The 19,089-nt window shown below is 36.8% G+C and overlaps 1 protein-coding gene across 3 annotated transcripts in view; it reads right to left on the bottom strand.

Moving 5' to 3' along the window:
* Rop (Syntaxin-binding protein Rop) overlaps positions 1-19,089 on the bottom strand; it is a 45,379-nt gene that overhangs the window by 16,383 nt on the left and 9,907 nt on the right. For 2 of the 3 annotated variants that reach the window (XR_010952233.1, XM_067780065.1), the window contains exon 5: positions 7,150-7,669. Coding sequence is in view for 2 of the 3 variants with exons in the window: in XM_067780065.1 (XP_067636166.1) it covers positions 7,150-7,669 (520 nt within the window). In the remaining variant the exon portion in view is untranslated. Of the gene's footprint in view, positions 1-7,149; positions 7,670-18,726; positions 18,831-19,089 lie in introns of all 3 variants that reach the window. The other variant, XM_067780066.1, reaches the window with a different exon arrangement.

Below are 19,089 nucleotides of genomic sequence, written 5' to 3'. Positions count from 1 at the left end.
AAACTGTGGATTAGTCTAGAAATAAGTGGCTATCTAATGCAAAATAAAAATTTTGAAAACCTTGCGTGGTTCAAGAGATATAGGACAATTTTTATTTATTTTAAATTTCATTTTTTGTCTTGAAGGGTTAATGATGGAACTTTATATCAAATTGTGGACTAATCTAGAGGTAGCAACCTATATATTGTAAAAAGAAAAACTTTGTCATTTTGCTTGGTTCAAGAGATATACGCAAACGTACAGTAGTTATGTGGTTCATTTGGAACATATAACATCTGCCTAAAAGTATGCAACGTTAGTTAGCGGAAGCAACAAAATTTGATACACACACCCACATGTAATAGGGAAAATTTTCTGCTTTTATAGTTCTGCGCGCCTTGTAAAATTCATCAATGTAGATGCGAAAAACGCGAATGGAAAAAAATTATCCGCGGCGATGACGGCATATTTTGATCTGCTAGTTTTATAGTTCGCGAAGATTCTAGGTTCAATTTTTAGATGGGTCTTGCACAATAAACTATTTGAAAATAGCAGACGGTCAAAGTCGGGTAAGTAGAAGTCGTGGAGCGCGCATCGGGCTCCTGATCCCTTGAAGATCAGTGTACCGGACCGGCGTGTAACCAGTCCGAAAACTTCATTCTGCAAGCATTTTGAGTACATTTCGGCAAGGAAGAGCTTCGGAATATGTCGTTCGGAGTCGGCATAAAAACTCAAGTGCGAAATGTACTGGTGTGGATCGGTCTAAACCTCCTTCGAGTCTTCAATACTCACATAATTGACTTTAGTTTGGGCGGTCTGAGCCAGCTAGAAATCTGAGTTATTTACTGGCGGTAAGTAGCGCAATCTGGCGTGTAGTGTGACCGCAAGTAATCTTTACTCTTCCGACTTACCTGGCACTGTGCCAAGTCGTAAGGAGACAGAGCCGCAGTATGTATGCGTATTTCAGAGTACCCGCTTTAAATTCTCACTGATGTATGCAGCTTCTACACACCGGTACAACTACAAGCTCTGGTCAATTTTGAGGCCAGCAGCTCGTTTAGTAAATTTGGAGATCGTATTCACCGATACCGAAACCTATTTGTTGTGCTGAATTTGGTAGCCACTATTTAACATAAACGCTTTAGCCACTTCAATGCGAAGACACAGGCAAGGCGTTTCATTTTTATCTTATGGCTTAGCAACGCAACCAAAGCATTAGGTATCACAAAAGTAGTACTTGGGCTTAAGAATTGCAACTACCAGAGATGGGTAGACCATTACATACACTACAAGAGGGCCTCATTCAACTGTTTTCCAAGTTCATCTCCATTGCGCTTCCCAAGGCAAGTCGGTTCTATGTACCGGAGCGACTCGAGATTTTTCCCGACCAAGGACTGTCATTTCAGTGTAACCCCATTTAATCTGTTGCGTCCTCCCTCCCTCCTTTCATCTTCATTGTCTACAACAAATGCTCCAAAGCCGTAAAAAACTCCACAGTAAATGCAATGGTTTATTGGAATCTTATGGCACTAGGACCACACGTGAGTACATATCCGCAGCCCCAAGCAATGTGCATCCAGTCACACTCTTGTTATACCATCATCATTTGCCTTAAATAGGTGGCCTCAGGGGCTCGATCCACAGTCTTATGTATATGACGACTTTTGAACCTTAAGCCTTTATCCCCTGATCCTGATGATTATATTGCACTTCAGCAACAGAAGTACCATCAAAATGTCTACTTTTCCACAACTCTGTGCTTTTTTAAATACTTTATGGAAAGCGGCCCTCCCTACTGAACTCGGAATCTCTGCTAGCATCTTTACAAACTATTCCACAGCGGTATCCCAAATAAGTATCTGTATTTGCCAAAATTACTCCACACAGAATAGAAACATCAGTCATCCCTGGCGGCTGGCAAATTTTTTCCATTCGCGTTTTTCGTTTTTCTACATTGATGAATTTTACCAGGCGCGCAGAACTACAAAAGCAGATAATTTTCACTAATACGTGTGTGTGTGTGTGTCAAATTTTGTTACTTCCTCTAACTCGACCATTGCATACTTTTAGGCCGTTGGTTCCAAGTGCAAATAACTCAGATGACTACTCTAAATTTGTGTATATCTGTTGAACCAAGCCATATGACAAAGTTTTTGTTTTGCAATATATAGCTACCTACCTCTAGATTAGTCCACAATTTGATATAAAGTTCCCACTTCAAACCTTCGATGCCAAAATGGAGTTTATTGGTACACAAACGACCCAACACCTGCATTGCCCTTTATCTTTTGAGCCAAACAGGACATACTTATTTTTTTGTTGCCTTGCATAGCTACGTATTTATAGATTAAGATACAATTTGGTTCAAGGTTCTAGTGCTAACGGTTAACGCCCTAAGTACATTAATCGGTTTTTTGATTATTACTGTTCCTTTTGTGTATATCTCTTGAACTAAGCCAAATTACAAAATTTTTGTTTTTGCAATAGATACGCACCCACCTGTAAACTAATTCACTGTTTGATATAAAATTCTATCTTAACCCATCAGGGCACAAATGTGAATGTATCGGTACAGAAGTGACCCAGCACCTAAATCCCTTGAACGAAGCAAGATTTTCTAAACGTCTTTTCTCGTTATATAGCTTTCTACTCGTTGATTAAGACACAATTTGATTGAAGCTTCCATCGTTAACGGTTCAAGAGATATACCCAAGGGAACTGTAGTTATTGAAAATCCGAATAATCCACTTAGCGCTTTAACCGTTAACGATAGACCCTTTAACCAAACTGTTCCTTAATCTATAGTTCGGTAGCTGAGTGCTGCAATAAAAAAAAAATTTTGAAATTTTGCTTGGTTCGGGAGATACACAATAATCGGTTTAGTCGTCAGTAGTAGTAGACAAGCCAAATATCTCACGTAGCGCTTGAACCGTTAATGATGGAAAGTTGAATCAAATTGCGTCTCAATCTACAAGTAAGTGGCTACCTAATGCAAAATGTTTACCAACTTCGGTTGCAATAACTTTATTTGAAAGAAATTGTTCGATGATCTGTCATGTAGAGTGTCAAGTAGTCTTTTCAGGTTCTTCCTTCTATTAAATATTTTCAACCTTCTTGCATCAAATCATCTGGGAAATGGGCTGTTTACACTGTGTTTGCTCTAAGTTTTTTTTTTCATTTTCTTTATTACTTGGCTATTGCTTACCGAAGGATTAGATTATATACGCTCCCAAAAGAGTCTAAATTTAAATTTATTATTTAAATATTTTATTGCCCACTAATATGCGTTTACTTTTTTTGAAGTTTAGTACTTTGAACACCACGGACTCATTCTCTCTGTGTGAGGTCCTCATGGACCGGCCAGTTCAACCTAGTACTTTTTTAAAGACGGGTTAAGGTTCTTCACCTTTTATCGCTCCTTTAAAAAAAAAATAGCCGTGAGTGTGGAGTGTCACATTTTAAAAATATGCTACAATCGAAATCTTTCCATGATCTGTCATGTAGTGTTTTCACTTTATTAGGTGGTATTTTCAGGTTGTTTCTTCTTTAAATGTTTTCAACCTTTGAAAATATTTTATAAAGATAATTGAACGTAAAACGTTGCGAAGAACATTGTTCATCGAAAAACTCACGTATACCCATGATACACGAAAACAATGTAATTCCATTATGACGTATTTGTCATAGAGCCTCCTGCGATTTACAACCAGATTGACTGAATTTTGTGTGTGTTAGTGCAGTCGGATGGCTTCGTGACACACGTATTTGTTGTCGGCTACACGTTGATGAAAACCAAAAAGTCATCATCCGATGACGACATATTCACGACCGAGCGCTACGGTTTCTCAATTCAAATGTAGATTGATGGATTTTTATTTGATAGTCGCGGGGCAAGCGTCAAATACCCGACACGCACACACAAAAATTCAGTCAATCTGGTTGTAAATCGCAGAGGCTCATAGACTGTGTTAGTTGTCAGAGATACAATTTGTCAATTTAAGCATTTTCACCTCAATAAAATCATGTTTGGGCGATTTAAAACTTTTTAAAGCTATCATTATTAAAGAATTTTCGATAATTCTGCACCTTCTGCTATCGTTAGAATCTCTGAACTGCCGAATAAATAACTCAAATATTCAGTATGGCAAAATATCTTTATTTACAACACTACTATGGCAGTAGTAGTTCACAATCAAGTTACTCGCGTATTCACTTATAGTGACCATAACTTGGACTGCGCCGCTTTATATTCTCATTTAGCCTCGTTTGCCTATTTCCATCAGAGTCTAGATTATCGTGAACAGCTTTCTCAAATAGTTGCTTGTGTGTATATGTCTGAGCAATATGCACTTTTTATTGCTGTGTAAATGACTGCATCTCGTTTTCTCGTTGCCTTCTATGTTTATGCGTGTGATTGCTTTCAATTTCATCTGCTTGCCTTGCTACGGTTTTTTATTACTAGCGGCAGTGACGTAACGAAATTGCTAATATTTGCCACACACCGCTCCACCTAAGTCTGATCGTCACGTTCAGACAAATCGCTCGATCCACGATTTTATATGAAATTTCATCAATGCCAGTAAAATCCAAATGATTAATATGACGACCAAAACCATTGAAACCGCTGTATACTGTGATTCACAACGCGGTGTTTACTTCAATGATGTACGATTTCAATTTCAAAAAACTTTTGTGTTGAAATCATAAGTCGTATTAACAGGATACGACGATTTACAGCTTTCCACATTTAAAAACATGGTTTAATTATTAAGGGTTACTCATGTAGCACTGTGCCACCTTGTACTTTTCACACTCCAAACTTCCAAGTCGCTCCAAAAAATTAAGTGTTCCCGTAAATAATGTTCTTCAAAAAATAAATAATTTTGCTTGAAAATTTCGATATGCTAGAAATAAAAAAGCAAATTTTTAGATAGATTTGGCCATTCATTTGTTGCAGGTGCCTTAATTATGTTTAAAAAGAGGATAGACAAATGAAGATCGTATCTCTACCAAGAACTCGCCTCCCTGTTACAAATCATAGCGATCTTCTCATTGGAGTATCCGTGTTAAAGCTTTTTATCCATATATACGCTTATGGAAAATACCACCTCATGAAAGATGTTAGGAAACTGTCCCAGTGGCATAACAAATGACTTTTAGGGCGGAAAATTCCCTTACTATGCGTAGGAGTTTGGTGAGAGGGTACTGAATTTGCATAAGAGTTGCTCGGACTGGCTAGATAACCACTTAATGATCTGGAGTGGGTTTGACTAGCATAGTGTATATCCTCATAAGAATCCTGGCGTTGCATCCACATGATTAAAAAAGCGCTGTGTCACGCACTAAAGCACGTATCGGCCATAGTAACTTGGTGACAAATGTGCTTTCCAAATACTTAATTTCGCAATTTCGGCAATTTTCTCCTAGCGAAAGGAAAAATAGAAGAAGTTCTCTTCGTTCACTAATCCTTCGACAGTCAAATTTCCATGCGCATTAATTTACACAATGTGCCTTCATACTGTCCTCTTGCGTTGATGACAATATGATCCAATGCTCCACACGAGGGGAGATATTTATCCACCAAATTGGCATCCTAAGTTGTGCAAAGCCGTTTTCAATTCGCACAAGAAACACCGATACACCCTTCTACTAAAAACATTGTGATAAGCACAGACACCTCTTCTTTCAACCGATAGACTAACGCAGTTATGCGATGTTTTCATTGTTGTCGAAGGCTTTCTCTCTAAAGCAGGTTTCTCAGTGTTTGGTTAGCTCTGAACGGTAGTTTATTTTACAGAAATTGTTCAGTGATCTGTCAAATAAACAGCCGATTATCCTTAACCAAACATAGAGGAATCTGCCCTAAAATTATCGGTCTGAAAGTGAGATCTTGAGCTTTGCTCATTTTCAGCAAATCATCTGCGAAATGGGCTGCTAACACAGTTTTGGCTCTTACTTTCTTTCTTTTTCTTTGTTCCTTGGCTATTGCTGACTGATGGAGTAGTTTATATGCTCTCTCAGAAGGTTTAAAGCTTAAATTTGTTATTTAAATCTTGTATTACTTACTGCTATGCATATACTTTTTTTAGAGGTTAGGTACTTCTTTGAAAACGGAATAATGTTCTTCCTGTTCTTCCCCCAACATCAAAATGTTAAACAAAAAACAACCGCGAGTGCGGAGTGTCAAATTTAAAAAACAATGATACATCCAAGACGAATTCAGTACCAGGTCTTGTTATCCCAACAGCTGATTGCTTCTTCTTGATTATTTTCTATACAGCGCCTTGAACTTTAATATGTTAGCAAGGCGAATTCATTACAGGTGGTGTTATCCCATCAGCTGATTGCTTCTTCTTGATAATTTTCCATACAAAGCCTTGTACAACAAAATGTCAGTTAATCGAAATCTATGAAAATTTTCTTTTGACTTGACATTCATCTGCACGGCGAATTGATTGAATTCGCTTTGCCACCACCTGGCATGTAGCGACACGTTCCGACAAAATATTCGCGGCATTTTTGCCTAGTTGGTCAACTTGGTCGTGTCGTGTCGTACGATTGTCGCTAGGTGTGCATGGCTCCATAAGAATACATGCAAAGAATATTTTGTCGCTACATTTCGCGTCGTATAATGTGCATGAACCTTTAACTGACATAGTGTTGTACAAGGCCATATGGAAAATAGTCAAGAAGAAGGAATCAGCTGTTGGAATAACAAAATAGTCAAGAAGAAGCAATCAGCTGTTACATAACAACACCTTAATTCGCCTTGATACGAAACCTCATGAGCAGTTTTGAATTTCTAAAGAAAACTTTTTTTCAAAATTTCACCCAACCCAACAATTCACAACAGATTTTCAAATTTATTTCAAGTGTTTTTTTTTTTCAGAGTGAGCAGGAATAAAAAGCATTTGAAATATCGAAATTTCTCAATTTAGCTGGAGAACGCTTTAAACGGTTAGGTAAGGTTAAGAGGGCGTGCGTGAAATCCTTTTGAGAATTGAGAAAAAGCTTAGTTCTAAAATTTTATTGGAATTGAGAATGAACTTAATTATTTATTGCAAACTACTCTCTTGTATAACAGGAAAAATTTTGAAATTTGATATGAAATGTCCCTATTTGAACTTAAAAAACAAAAAACAAAATCGCTGCGCTGTCAAACACACTTACCCGATGTCATGCGCTTCGATTCGGTGAACTTCTTAAGATTTTGTGTCACTTGCGTGGACACCACAGCAATATGTTCATGTCGCAATTCAACCCATAAATCATCATTCTCATCGAGCAATACTTCCTTTTCCGGTTGATTTGGTCCAGGCGTATATCTGTAGACATCATTGACGATCGGTAAGAGATCGTAAGCCATCGCTTGTAGCGTTAATTCGTGCAATAACGGTGATACACAATCAAATCCACGATCCAATATTAATAGCTGTGAGCGTGCCTTCTCTGGACCTTCACCCATGGTTGGCTCATCTGCCTTATAGGCATCCAACTTCTGCTGCACCGCAGCAGCCAAATCTATGTTGCGATCCCAGTCAGTGCGATATCGCACCATCGGATACTCGCCGAGTGTTGCACACAAAGTGGCGATTTGCTCGGCGATGCGATCGATGTGCTTGGCGCGTATCGAAGCAAACGCTGGCGAATAAAGACACTGAAAGGTGTCTGGCGAATCGAGCGAGTAGACCTGAGGGAGCGATAGCCACGACAGACGATTGAAAAATAGAGTGGGCGAAAGCGATGGTGCGAAGTGTGGATTTGAAGTGCGGGTGGTGATTTGTTTTTTGTTTTATTTACAATTTTCAACATAGATAAAATGAAAAAAGTGAAGAAAAAAGTTTATATTAAAAAGATGAAATGGCATTGCAAAAATGAGCATTTGTACAAAGCGGCAAAAAGTACGAATATATTTTAAAATTATTTATTTTTAGAAGCAAAGCATTACTAGCAAAGTGGTTAAAAGTACATCAAGTAAAGCAAATATATATAAAAATACAACAATAAAAATGTGTTGAGGTTAGGAAAAATGCAACAAGTCTACATTTAATACTCAGTGATGTTTCAGCGAATATTTCACAAAAATGATAGAACAAAGCCGATGATTAAAAGAAGAAGCATTTCTAAAAAGATGTTTAAAAACAAGTGAAATTGAGGAAATGAAAAAATTAGATGATGTTTAATGATAGCTGTTTGGATTAAAATATTAAAGTTTTATTGTAAGCTCTACGAGTGCCAGTTGTCATTTTAGAGACATCAAAACTAGCTCTTGGCTTTCGAACTGTATATGATTTAATTTCAACTTTATTTTCTATTTAAAGCGTGGTATCCACAACTCAAAAAATGAAAAAATTCATACAAAAAAAAAAAAAACGCTCGAGAAAAGTGGAATCCCCCTTTCAAGAAAACTCATACGGCTTCTGCTACCTTTTACTAAAGATTTTTTAGCAAACGTGCACAGGGGAGCCCTGTTTTCGCCAAGAAATATATCGTGCCGTTTCATCGTAAACCAAGTATCTACAATTAAGGCACGGTTTTTACAGTACAAGTTCAACTCAGTTTGTCATACTTTAACTGAAGTTTAAGCTGAGCTTAAGCGACTGATTGGCAGGGTTAAACTCTAGTTAACCTATCGAAATGGCGTCGAATATACCCAACAAGCATTTGAGTTTGAGTACCATTAGATCTCATGTTGACAACTGGCATACCTCTAAAATCCCAAGAGTTGTTACGAAACAGTGGCTCAACTTGAGAATCAGAATGTACTCAGCAAAAGAGGGAATTTTTTATAAAGCGAAAAATGCGAATACTTAAGTTGAAAATTGATAGTTTCCAACTTGTGGTGCTTTAACTGGACTCAAGTGTAAGATATATATAATTTATTTTTGATAAATTACGCTTCATTACTGCTATCAATCAGGTGTTTATTTCTCACAACAAATAGCTGTTGGCTTTGGTGGTCACCCTGGAGATTTTTTTTCAACTTCACCTCAACTGGATATCCAATGTAGAATATCAATTGGAGAAACGTGTTGAATATTCATTTGAGGACTGTACATTTCTCCAAATCTCTGAAAGGTTGGATATATAATTGGATATAATTTGAAAATGCCAATGACGTTGGAGATCAAGTTGCGAGCTATAAATTTTACAAAATTTCTCAAAGGCTGGACAGTGATTGGAGAATGAAGTTGGATATCACCTCCGGAACTAGATATATATTTCGCTGGAGAAATATCTTTTAAATGTTTGTTGGGTAAGCAAAATCCAGCTGTATCTACAAATTATCTAGATAATAAAAGACCACTGTTGCCGTACAAAAAAGCCTACGCCAAAAGCGGCCTTAAACTGTGACTGAAAAACTGATCAGTAGTTTGCCTAGAGTTTAAACAAACTTAGTTTAAGCTTAGCTTAACCCACTACTGAAAAACCCGGCCTAAGGAAGCGTTAGAAAATTAACTCAACAACTTACGTTTTGCATATAGAAAATGTAGATACGTGGTAAATGAAAGAGCTCGTACAACCGAACTGACTATCGCCTCATCTTTACCGATGTCTTATGAGTGCTGTCACTTAATAAACCCGTTTTCTCAAAATATGTAGTTACGTGGTTTAGGAATAAACTGGACGATATGTGCGTCTCATTAGCCGTCATCCAGTGGGTTTCTAGCTCCGTATCACGCTCAATTCTCACGGAAATGCTCTCGAGAAGCAGATTTTTGTTCACATGAGTTGTGATAGGTAGATATCGCCGTTGTGTTTTATTTAATACATATGTCTTAAGGCCAAACAGCGACATCTATTTTTGAAAAATTTGATTTATTAAAGGCAGCGTTGCCAAACTAAAGACAAGATATTAACAAACTATCTGGCTTACAAATTGAACCAGATTTCTATTTGGATTTATCTTGCTCAAATCGTTGTTATCGCATTTACATGCTGATGATGGCTATTATTTCTTGAGCAATGCCCCTGTGAGAACACAGTCGGTAAATACCAAGGATAACAGTGACTGTATTTATGAATTTTTGAAAGAAATTTTCAATTCTATTTGAGCACAGGTGTACTTTTTCTCTTGTTGAATGTATTCTCTTTAATTTAAGTGCACTTTCAATTCGAATATGCAAATTTTCACAAATTTTCTGCTCTGTCGTGTATTCCAGGGAAGTGACGCCGCTTCATAGAGAACAGAGAGATAAATGAAATGTGAAATGAAAAAGTGGCAGCTACTATTATATATACATATACGAAAATTTTCTTGAGCGTTTTCTTATGACGTGGATACCTCGCTTAACTATAACCAACATTTTGATTTCGAATTTTATGGTTGCAATTTTAAATAAACCTGGCTAGGCCACTCTGACATAATCGGTTTAAGGGCTAGCCGGGGGAGATTTCATCGGCAGCGTCTGTACACCTCTAGGTGCGGCTGCAAGCGGGCGTCTGTCTTGGAGCAAGCGGCTCGCTATATAAACGTGCCAAGTAATATTTTCACCCCCGCTGAGCGGGTTGTGCGCTGGGCTTGGGACCCGCCACGTAAAACCATACTCCAATGAAATATAACAACAAGCCTCGGATAAATACACTCTCTATTGATGACGACCATGGCAAACGTTTGAAGGACAATGAATTGAGGGCATGCACCTGGAACGTCCGCTCCCTGAATGGGATTGGTGCAGATGCCCGGCTGGTTGATGTCCTCGTCAAAGCAAAATCTGACATCACCGCCATCCAAGAAATGCGTTGGACGAAGCAAGGAAGAAAGAAGATCAAAAATTGTGACATATATTGGAGTGGCCATGCGAATAAGCGCAGTTTCGGCGTCGGATTCGTGGTGGGAGAGAGACTTTGTCGCCAAGTGCTGGCGTTCACGCCTGTGGACGAGCGTCTCGCCGCTATCCGAATAAAAGTAAAATTTTTTAATATATCATTCATCTGCGCCCATGCGCCGACAGAGGAGAAAGACGATGAGGTGAAAGACACTTTTTATGAACAATTAGAACGCACATACGAGCGCTGCCCCCGTCATGATATAAAAGTCGTGCTTGGCGACTTTAACGCCAGGGTGGGCAAAGAAGGTGTTTTTGGCCCTACAGTCGGAAAGTTCAGCCTACACAATGAAACTTCTCCTAACGGACTGAGGCTGATTGACTTTGCCGGTGCTCGAAACATGGTCATATCAAGCACGAGGTTCATGCATAAAAAGATACATCAAGCTACATGGCTGTCTCCTGATCGAAATACTCGCAATCAGATCGATCACGTTGTGATAGACGGACGACATGCCTCCAGTGTTTTAGATGTGCGCACGATCCGAGGACCTAACATCGATTCGGACCATTATCTCGTTGCAGCCAAAATACGCACCCGCCTCAACGCGGCTAAAAACAAGGAACAAAAAACACAAGGAAAGCTAGACGTCGCAAAGCTTCAATCACAACAGACTGCCAATGATTTCGCAACTCGACTCTCACACCTCCTCTCTGAGGGCACAACTCATCCTGAAGGAATACAGGAGCAGTGGGAGCATATCTCCAAAGCACTTCGTACCGCCGCCGAGAAAAAAATTGGTTACCGGCGGCCACGAAAAAACAACTGGTATGATGAAGAATGCCGCGTTGCAATCGAAAGAAAAGACGCTGCCTACAGGGCTACGTTAAAAGCGAGCGCGACAAGAGGAGTGTGTGAACGCTATCGTGAGTTGAAAAGGGAAGCGAGACGCCTTTTCAGGAAGAAAAAAGCAGAAGCAGAAAGGCGTGAGTGCGAGGAGCTTGAGCTGCTAGCCACCAGGAATAACGCCCGAAAATTCTACAAAAAAATACGGCGACAGACGGAAGGTTTTAAGACCGGGGCAAACTCCTGTAGGAATGAAAACGGCGACCTTGTAACTGATGTCCAGAGAGTGCTTAGATTATGGTGGGAACACTTCTCTGCTCTCCTAAACGGAGGCAGCAATTCACCGCGCAGATATGAAGAACCCGATCCCGCAATCGATGATGATGGAATATATGTCCCCCCGCCCGATTATGACGAAGTTAGAATAGCAATAACCAGATTGAAAAACAACAAGGCCGTGGGCGCTGATGGATTGCCTGCGGAGCTATTCAAGTACGGCGGCGAGGAGTTGGTACGGCGCATGCAGCAGCTTCTTAGCAAAATATGGGCGGAAGAGTGCATGCTCGACGGTTGGAATCTAAGTGTTCTTTGCCCAGTCCACAAGAAGGGGGATACTGCAAAATGCACCAACTATCGTGGAATCAGCCTTCTTAATATCGCATATAAGGTCCTTTCAAGTGTATTGTGCGAAAGATTGAAGCCCACCGTAAACCGGCTGATTGGACCTTATCAGTGCGGCTTTAGACCTGGTAAATCTACCATCGACCAGATTTTTACAATGCGCCAAATCTTGGAAAAAACCCGTGAAAAGAGAATCGACACACATCACCTCTTCGTCGACTTTAAAGCCGCCTTCGACAGCACGAAAAGGAGCTGCCTATATGCCGCTATGTCTGAATTTGGTTTCCCCGCAAAACTTATACGGCTGTGCAAAATGACGTTGAGCAACACCATCAGCTCAGTCAGAATTGGGAAGGACCTCTCCGAGCCGTTCGAAACTAAACGAGGTTTCAGACAGGGTGACCCCCTATCGTGCGATTTCTTTAATTTGATGCTGGAGAAAATTATACTAGCTGCAGAACTTAACCGCACTGAACAATATACTATAAAAGCGTGCAATTACTGGCATATGCTGATGACATTGATATCATCGGCCTAAACACCCGCGCTGTTAGTTCTGCTTACTCCCAAGCTGGAAAAAGAAGCGGTAAAGATGGGTTTGATGGTGAATGAGGGCAAAACGAAGTACCTGCTGTCATCGAGCAAAGAGTCAGCGCATATGCGCCTTGGCAACCACGCTACTGTTGGCAGCCATAATTTCGAAATAGTAAAAGACTTCGTTTATTTGGGAACCAGCATCAACACTAGCAACAACATCAGCACTGAAATCCAGCGAAGAATCAATCTTGCCAATAAATGCTACTTTGGACTAGGTAGGCAATTGAAAAGTAAAGTCCTCTCTCGGCGAACGAAAATCATACTCTACAAGTCACTTATCGTACCCGTCCTGCTATATGGGGCAGAAGCATGGACCATGACAACAGCAGATGAAGCGGCTTTGGGAGTGTTCGAGAGAAAAGTTCTTCGAAAGATTTATGGACCTCTACGCGTTGGCGATGGCGAGTACCGAAGAAGATTTAATGATGAGCTGTACGAGCTATACGCAGACATCAACATAGTCCAGCGAATTAAAACGCAGCGGCTGCGCTGGCTAGGCCATGTTATGCGAATGAAAGATGATGCTCCGGCCAAGAAAGTGTTCCTATCGGAACCCGCCTATGGAAGCAGAGGTAGAGGGCGGCCCCCACTCCGTTGGAAGGACCAGGTGGAAAACGATTTAAACTCCCTTGGTGTGACCAGTTGGCGCCGGTTGGCGGAGCGAAGGAGCGACTGGCGCGCCTTGTTGGACGGTCATAACCGTTTAGACGGTTAAGCGCCAATTAAGTAAGTAAGTAAGTAATTTTAAATTACAGCGCTTTTTGTGATACCCTGACGATGCTTGCTTTAAATTATGTTAACTAGTGCTAAAAACAGTCTGGTTACTATCGAAAAATAATCGATTAGAATAACGGTTATTTCCGAGAATATGAAGATATCAAAAATCTGGGTAGTTTTGTGGGGTCATCAGAGTAGGGCTGTTGATTTGAAAATTTTAAGTTTCTAAATAATTTTTAATCCTTTTTTTCTGTTTCTATTTCTATTTGAATACCGTTCCTATTTCAACGAAATTTTTTAATTCGATTTTTAATTTTAGTTTAAATTCCAATTAAAATATTACTACAATTTGTACAATCATGATTTTAAAACTTCATACTGAAAATATTTATTTTCAGATTTTGAGTTTCAATTTTTGAATTTCGCGTAGAAATTCAATCAATTTAAAAAATTTTTGTTTCAATTTTGAAGTTTCAGAATTTTTATGTAAACTAAAAAATAAATACTGGAGCTCAGCTTTGAATTTCTTTTGGAATGTCTGTTCAATTTATATTTCCTTGCAATTTTGAGGTTTAAATCTAGATTTCGGTGGGAAAGTCTTTATTTTCAAAATACTAGTTTAATTTTTTGAAATGTAAGTTCCAGTTTTCGAAGAAAAGTTTTTGATTGAAAAATTCTCGTTTTCGATATACATAAGTTGTCAATATATACATATATTTAAGTAATTAAAATTTTCTAAATAAATATTCAGTTTTTTAGTTAAAATTTTAATCCCATTTCCATTATGAGTTTCGCGTTGTAAATATTTAACAACATTTTCGAACTAAGAATTTTATTTTTGGAATTTTAAATTGTCAATTAGTTTAATAAAAATTACATTTTAGGGAAAAAATTAAAAAAAAATTTTTTTAAATAATGCCAACTAATATGAACGCAAAAAAATGTTTACATAAATGAGTGTTTTCTTATATAAATGTAGAATTAGGGTCATCCAGAAAAGTAGTTAAGTAAAAGTATTTTCTTAGTTTTTAAATCAAAAAATATTTAAGGGTCACTTAATAATAATAATATATAATAGACATACAAGTAAATAAATAAATAAATATGAATATTTTTCATGTATTTAAATGTTTTTTAATGCAATCAAATATTTTCCCCTATTAATAAAAAAATAGAAACAAAAGTACTCTAAGCTTCACAATAGGAGCTTAGAATGGTTTGGGCGACCCCGAATTACTTTTATTAAGGGTCTGCAATTGAGATTTAACAGATTCCTCACACATTTCTGCACCACCCTAATGTATACTCTGCAAATGTCCACCCTAATGTGGTATATTCGGGCATCTAAAGACATACTCTGCAAATATGTTACCGTGCACTAATCAGCAAAAATATGCAATTTTTTCGGGCAAGAAAGTGTTTGAAGTGCTTGCCTGCAGGGATTGACAAAAGTTCGCATTTTCTCTCTTTGTTTGTTTTTAATTTATCTATTAATTGATTTATGAATTTCTAAAGACTATTTTTTATTTTATTTATAACATCATAGACAAAAACCGAAATGCTTCCCTCAATAAGTATAGAGTAAGGTTAAGAGTGGAAATAAGAATGATCTAAGCAATTATAGGCCCATTTAAAAACGCATTTACACATTTTTGTAACGAACTTTTGCCAGTCCCGCCATATGCACCTACGTTTATTTTTTTAGCTAGATTTTGCTTTTTGTTGAAGCCCGTGAGTTAAATTACAGCAAACAAAAAACACAAATAAAAGCGAAATTGGCACATTTTTTTTAGTAAATTTACAAACGGAGTTTTTTTAGGGTTAGTACATAATAGACAACAATAAACTTTGAATACAGGCAATTAAGAATATTATACTTAACAAATTAGCGCGAAAAAAAAAATATGTTCACATATAATTTTCAAATATGCTCAATTACAATAAAAAAATAAAACTACTACACCAAATACTAGGTTCTATAAGTTTACATAATTTGCCTAAAACCTTCGCATTTATTTGCTAACAAAGATTATTGCTTAACAGAATATTTTTGTTACTGTTTTGTTGCCAACATTATTTTAGAGTGCATTTTTTTCTTAATTTTATTTTAACCTTCATAAGGACTTGGCGTTACTTTTGAATTTATTGTTTTTCTAAAAATTGGGACATATTTAACCCGAGCGCTTGATGAAGGTTAATTTTTTCCGATTGTTTTGTTTACAGTGTGGCACATGGCATGCGTACAAGTGTTGCGTGCGTGTAATTTGGCATATAGTATTAGTATTTGTTTTTGTTGTTTTATTCTTTCATTCCAAAGTGTGTGCGGTTAGTAGAAAGAAATCAACATAGAAAACACAAGACATAGGCGTCCGTCTTCAAGATGGAGGAGACGCTTTCTAAATGATTTGCTTTTCTGTATACAATTCACATACATTAAATTGAACACTACAAAACAAGTATAACAAAACTTAAGGAGATATTATTTTTGTTGTTGTTTTTTTTTTAATTGCATATTGCACAAACAGCTAAAGTGACAGGCCAATTGAAGACGGGCACTTTAACTGTGACAATTTACAAGTTTGCATTCTCTTGAAAAAAAAAATAATTGTTTTTTTTTTTTGTTTATATTTCATGTGCCAGTGACGAGTGCTTGGCAGGCATACTCTTTTAATATTATAAATTGACTTTATAGAAAAATGCAAAAAGTTTATTTTTTGTTTTTATGAATTTTTACACTATTCTTAGTAACTTTAGTAAACAATTTACACATATAAAATACACACCAATATTTTTGCTGTTTACTTAAGTTATTTACAACATTCAGATAAAGATAAAAACCAAAGAGAGAGAGAGCGAGGACAGAGAGAATAAGGGTGTGAAAGTGAGAGCGAGCGCTTACGCACAAAAAACAGGCAGACAGTGAGTGGAGGTTTGATTTGTTGTGACATGAGAGGAGAGGGGTACACGCGACAATTAAAGAAGAGGAGTATATAAAAATTGTTACAAAATATGAACGGCTCCCTAATTTGTTCAACGGCGTATTGAAATTGTTAGAAATATATACGCATACATATATATACATATAAAGTGAGTGCTGGTAAAGAAACAGTTTTAAAAAAGTGAGACGGTTTGTGCTAGAACACAACCGGCCTGTTTTGGATTAAGCTATGTCCACTTTGACGCTTTACAACACTTGAATTAAATGCTGCAGACTAAAAGCCGCATACAGGAATAGTGAGAACGAGATAGCAAAATAATTTGAAGAATTTGAGTGTATGTTCGCAGTTGTACTCTTTCTGTCTCTTATCTAATTCAAGAATACAAATAAACGCCTCATTCTCGTATTACGAAACGAATGTTCGTTTCGCCTCAAAGACGAAATTCTAGTGTATTTCGACTCTGCTAAACGATGTTATGACAATTACTTTCGCCTTCCTGTTTGACATAACGCAAGAAACGTAAAGGCCGTACGAAAATGATAGAGAATACCATCGCTTGGAGGCGATTCAATCGTCTGAGCTATCGTTCGTAATACAAAATGAAGCTTTGAATTTTGAAAATGTAAAGCAATTAACTAAATTTTAAAAATTGTTTCAAAAAACCAAATTATTTTAATTAAAAAAATTTCCGAAAATGTAAAAATGTTAGGTTTGAAATTTTGAAACAATTTACTGATATTGAACACAAATTAGAAAAATTTTAGGAAATCTTATTCAAAAAATTTTAGTGTTTTTTGTCGTTTTCTTCTTTTTTTTTCTTAAGAAAAAGCATAGAACGAGCGCTTCCGAACGAACTTAGCCATTGCAAAGAAAATGTACTCCTAGCTTTTAAAATTTCGTAATTAAGTTTTGAAAAATTAAAGTAATTTAAAAAATTTTAACATAATTTAGGATATTTAAAAAAATTTTGAGAATTTTAGGAATTTACGAAATTTGAACACAATTTAGAGTAATTTCAAGAATTGCAAAAAATGTTAATATGTTTTTCAGAAAAAGCAAAGATCCTTTTTGGGAAAAATTCCACTATGTGCTATCTAAAAAGAGCTCTTCGGGTAGTTGAAAAACCTATGACTCAGAGAGGGTTTCTGTAGAGACGAGTTGCTGATGAGCGAAGAGAAAGTAATAGGGGTGGCTTTGTTTTATTTTAAACAGTTAAAATATATTTCAATGCTGCATCGGATTTAGAGAGTCCTGCTTCTTTTTGAAATTCTCGCGCCAGCCGAAATCGCCAATGATCAATTGTAAGAAAAAAAAACACTTTTTATCCAAGCAGAGGAGGCCTGAGTATGCGTAAAGCGCTGAATTTTACTTAGTTTTTATTTCACAAAATATTTTTGAACATGCTCACACAACAACAACGTTAGAAAAACACTAAAATTGTGTACAATGTGCCCCTGCTCCTCGCTACAACACTATTCAAATACATAACACACATTTTCGCATAGATAAAGATAAAAAAAAAATCTTAAAAAATGCCGAGCGTGTGCGTGTATTGAAGAGTAAAAAAATTGAGCTTTGAATGAGGCGTGTAAAAATTGTTGCTTTGAAAAGGTACATAAATAACTTCATTTTTACAGAAAAAAAATTTATTCAAGGTTCGAATCGAGCTCAAGGCCAGAACAATAATTATTTTCAAATGATAATTATTGTTATTTTTTAATTTTTCTAAATTTGAAAAATTGTATTTTTGTTTTTTTGGAATAGTAAGTAGAAAATTTTTCAGACAACCTGCCATAGCTGCGCATAGATCCATTTCGAAGGGCGCTAAGCCTTCATCATCAGTACGCTTTAGGCATGCTGCGCTAACCATTTAGCTAACCAGCGGTTATTTTTTTGACTGGCAAATTTGCTACTTCTATTCATTTTTACCAACTATATTTATTCAGTGTTGCGCCATCTGGTGCAAATCACTGATAATGCTGGATTTTGTCTTTATTGTCAATTACTTTGTTTGACATTCCCAAGTGCTCAATAACAATAATTATCATTTGAAAAAAATTATTGTTCTGGCCTTGAGCTCGATTCGAACCTTGAATGATTTAGCAATAGGCCGATAAAAACAAAAAACAATTGAAAAAAAATTTATTTTTTTGCCAAATGCTTTTGCACACAATTTTCAGATAGTTATACTCTTCTGTTTTTTTTTTTTTGTATATATATGTACATAATTATTTTTTGTTTGAATTTTTTGGCGCACCTGGCATTCATATGGTAGAAATGCAATATTTATCTCCTTTAGAGTTTTGATCTTTCTTGCAGCGCACGATTTACACAAATCGTTAAATAATTCCTCCGGGCAAACTATAAATATATAAATGTAATAATACAAAGAAATGATAAATGATAACAAAACTGAAATTATAAATGTGTGCATACATATTAGCGTATCTATGTATGTACATATACCTTTTTATGTGTATATGTGCATGCATACATACTTCTTATGCACATATGTATGCACAAATGTGATTATGTAATGTGAGCTGTAATTAAATTTGTTTTGTTGCCTTTCAAAAATTACTTATGTAAATGACGCTTAACTTATTTATATATACATATC

This window comes from Eurosta solidaginis, chromosome 4 (genome assembly GCF_040869045.1).
Source record: "Eurosta solidaginis isolate ZX-2024a chromosome 4, ASM4086904v1, whole genome shotgun sequence".
Lineage (NCBI taxonomy): Eukaryota > Metazoa > Arthropoda > Insecta > Diptera > Tephritidae > Eurosta > Eurosta solidaginis.
This window is presented reverse-complemented; position numbering and strand designations above follow the sequence as displayed.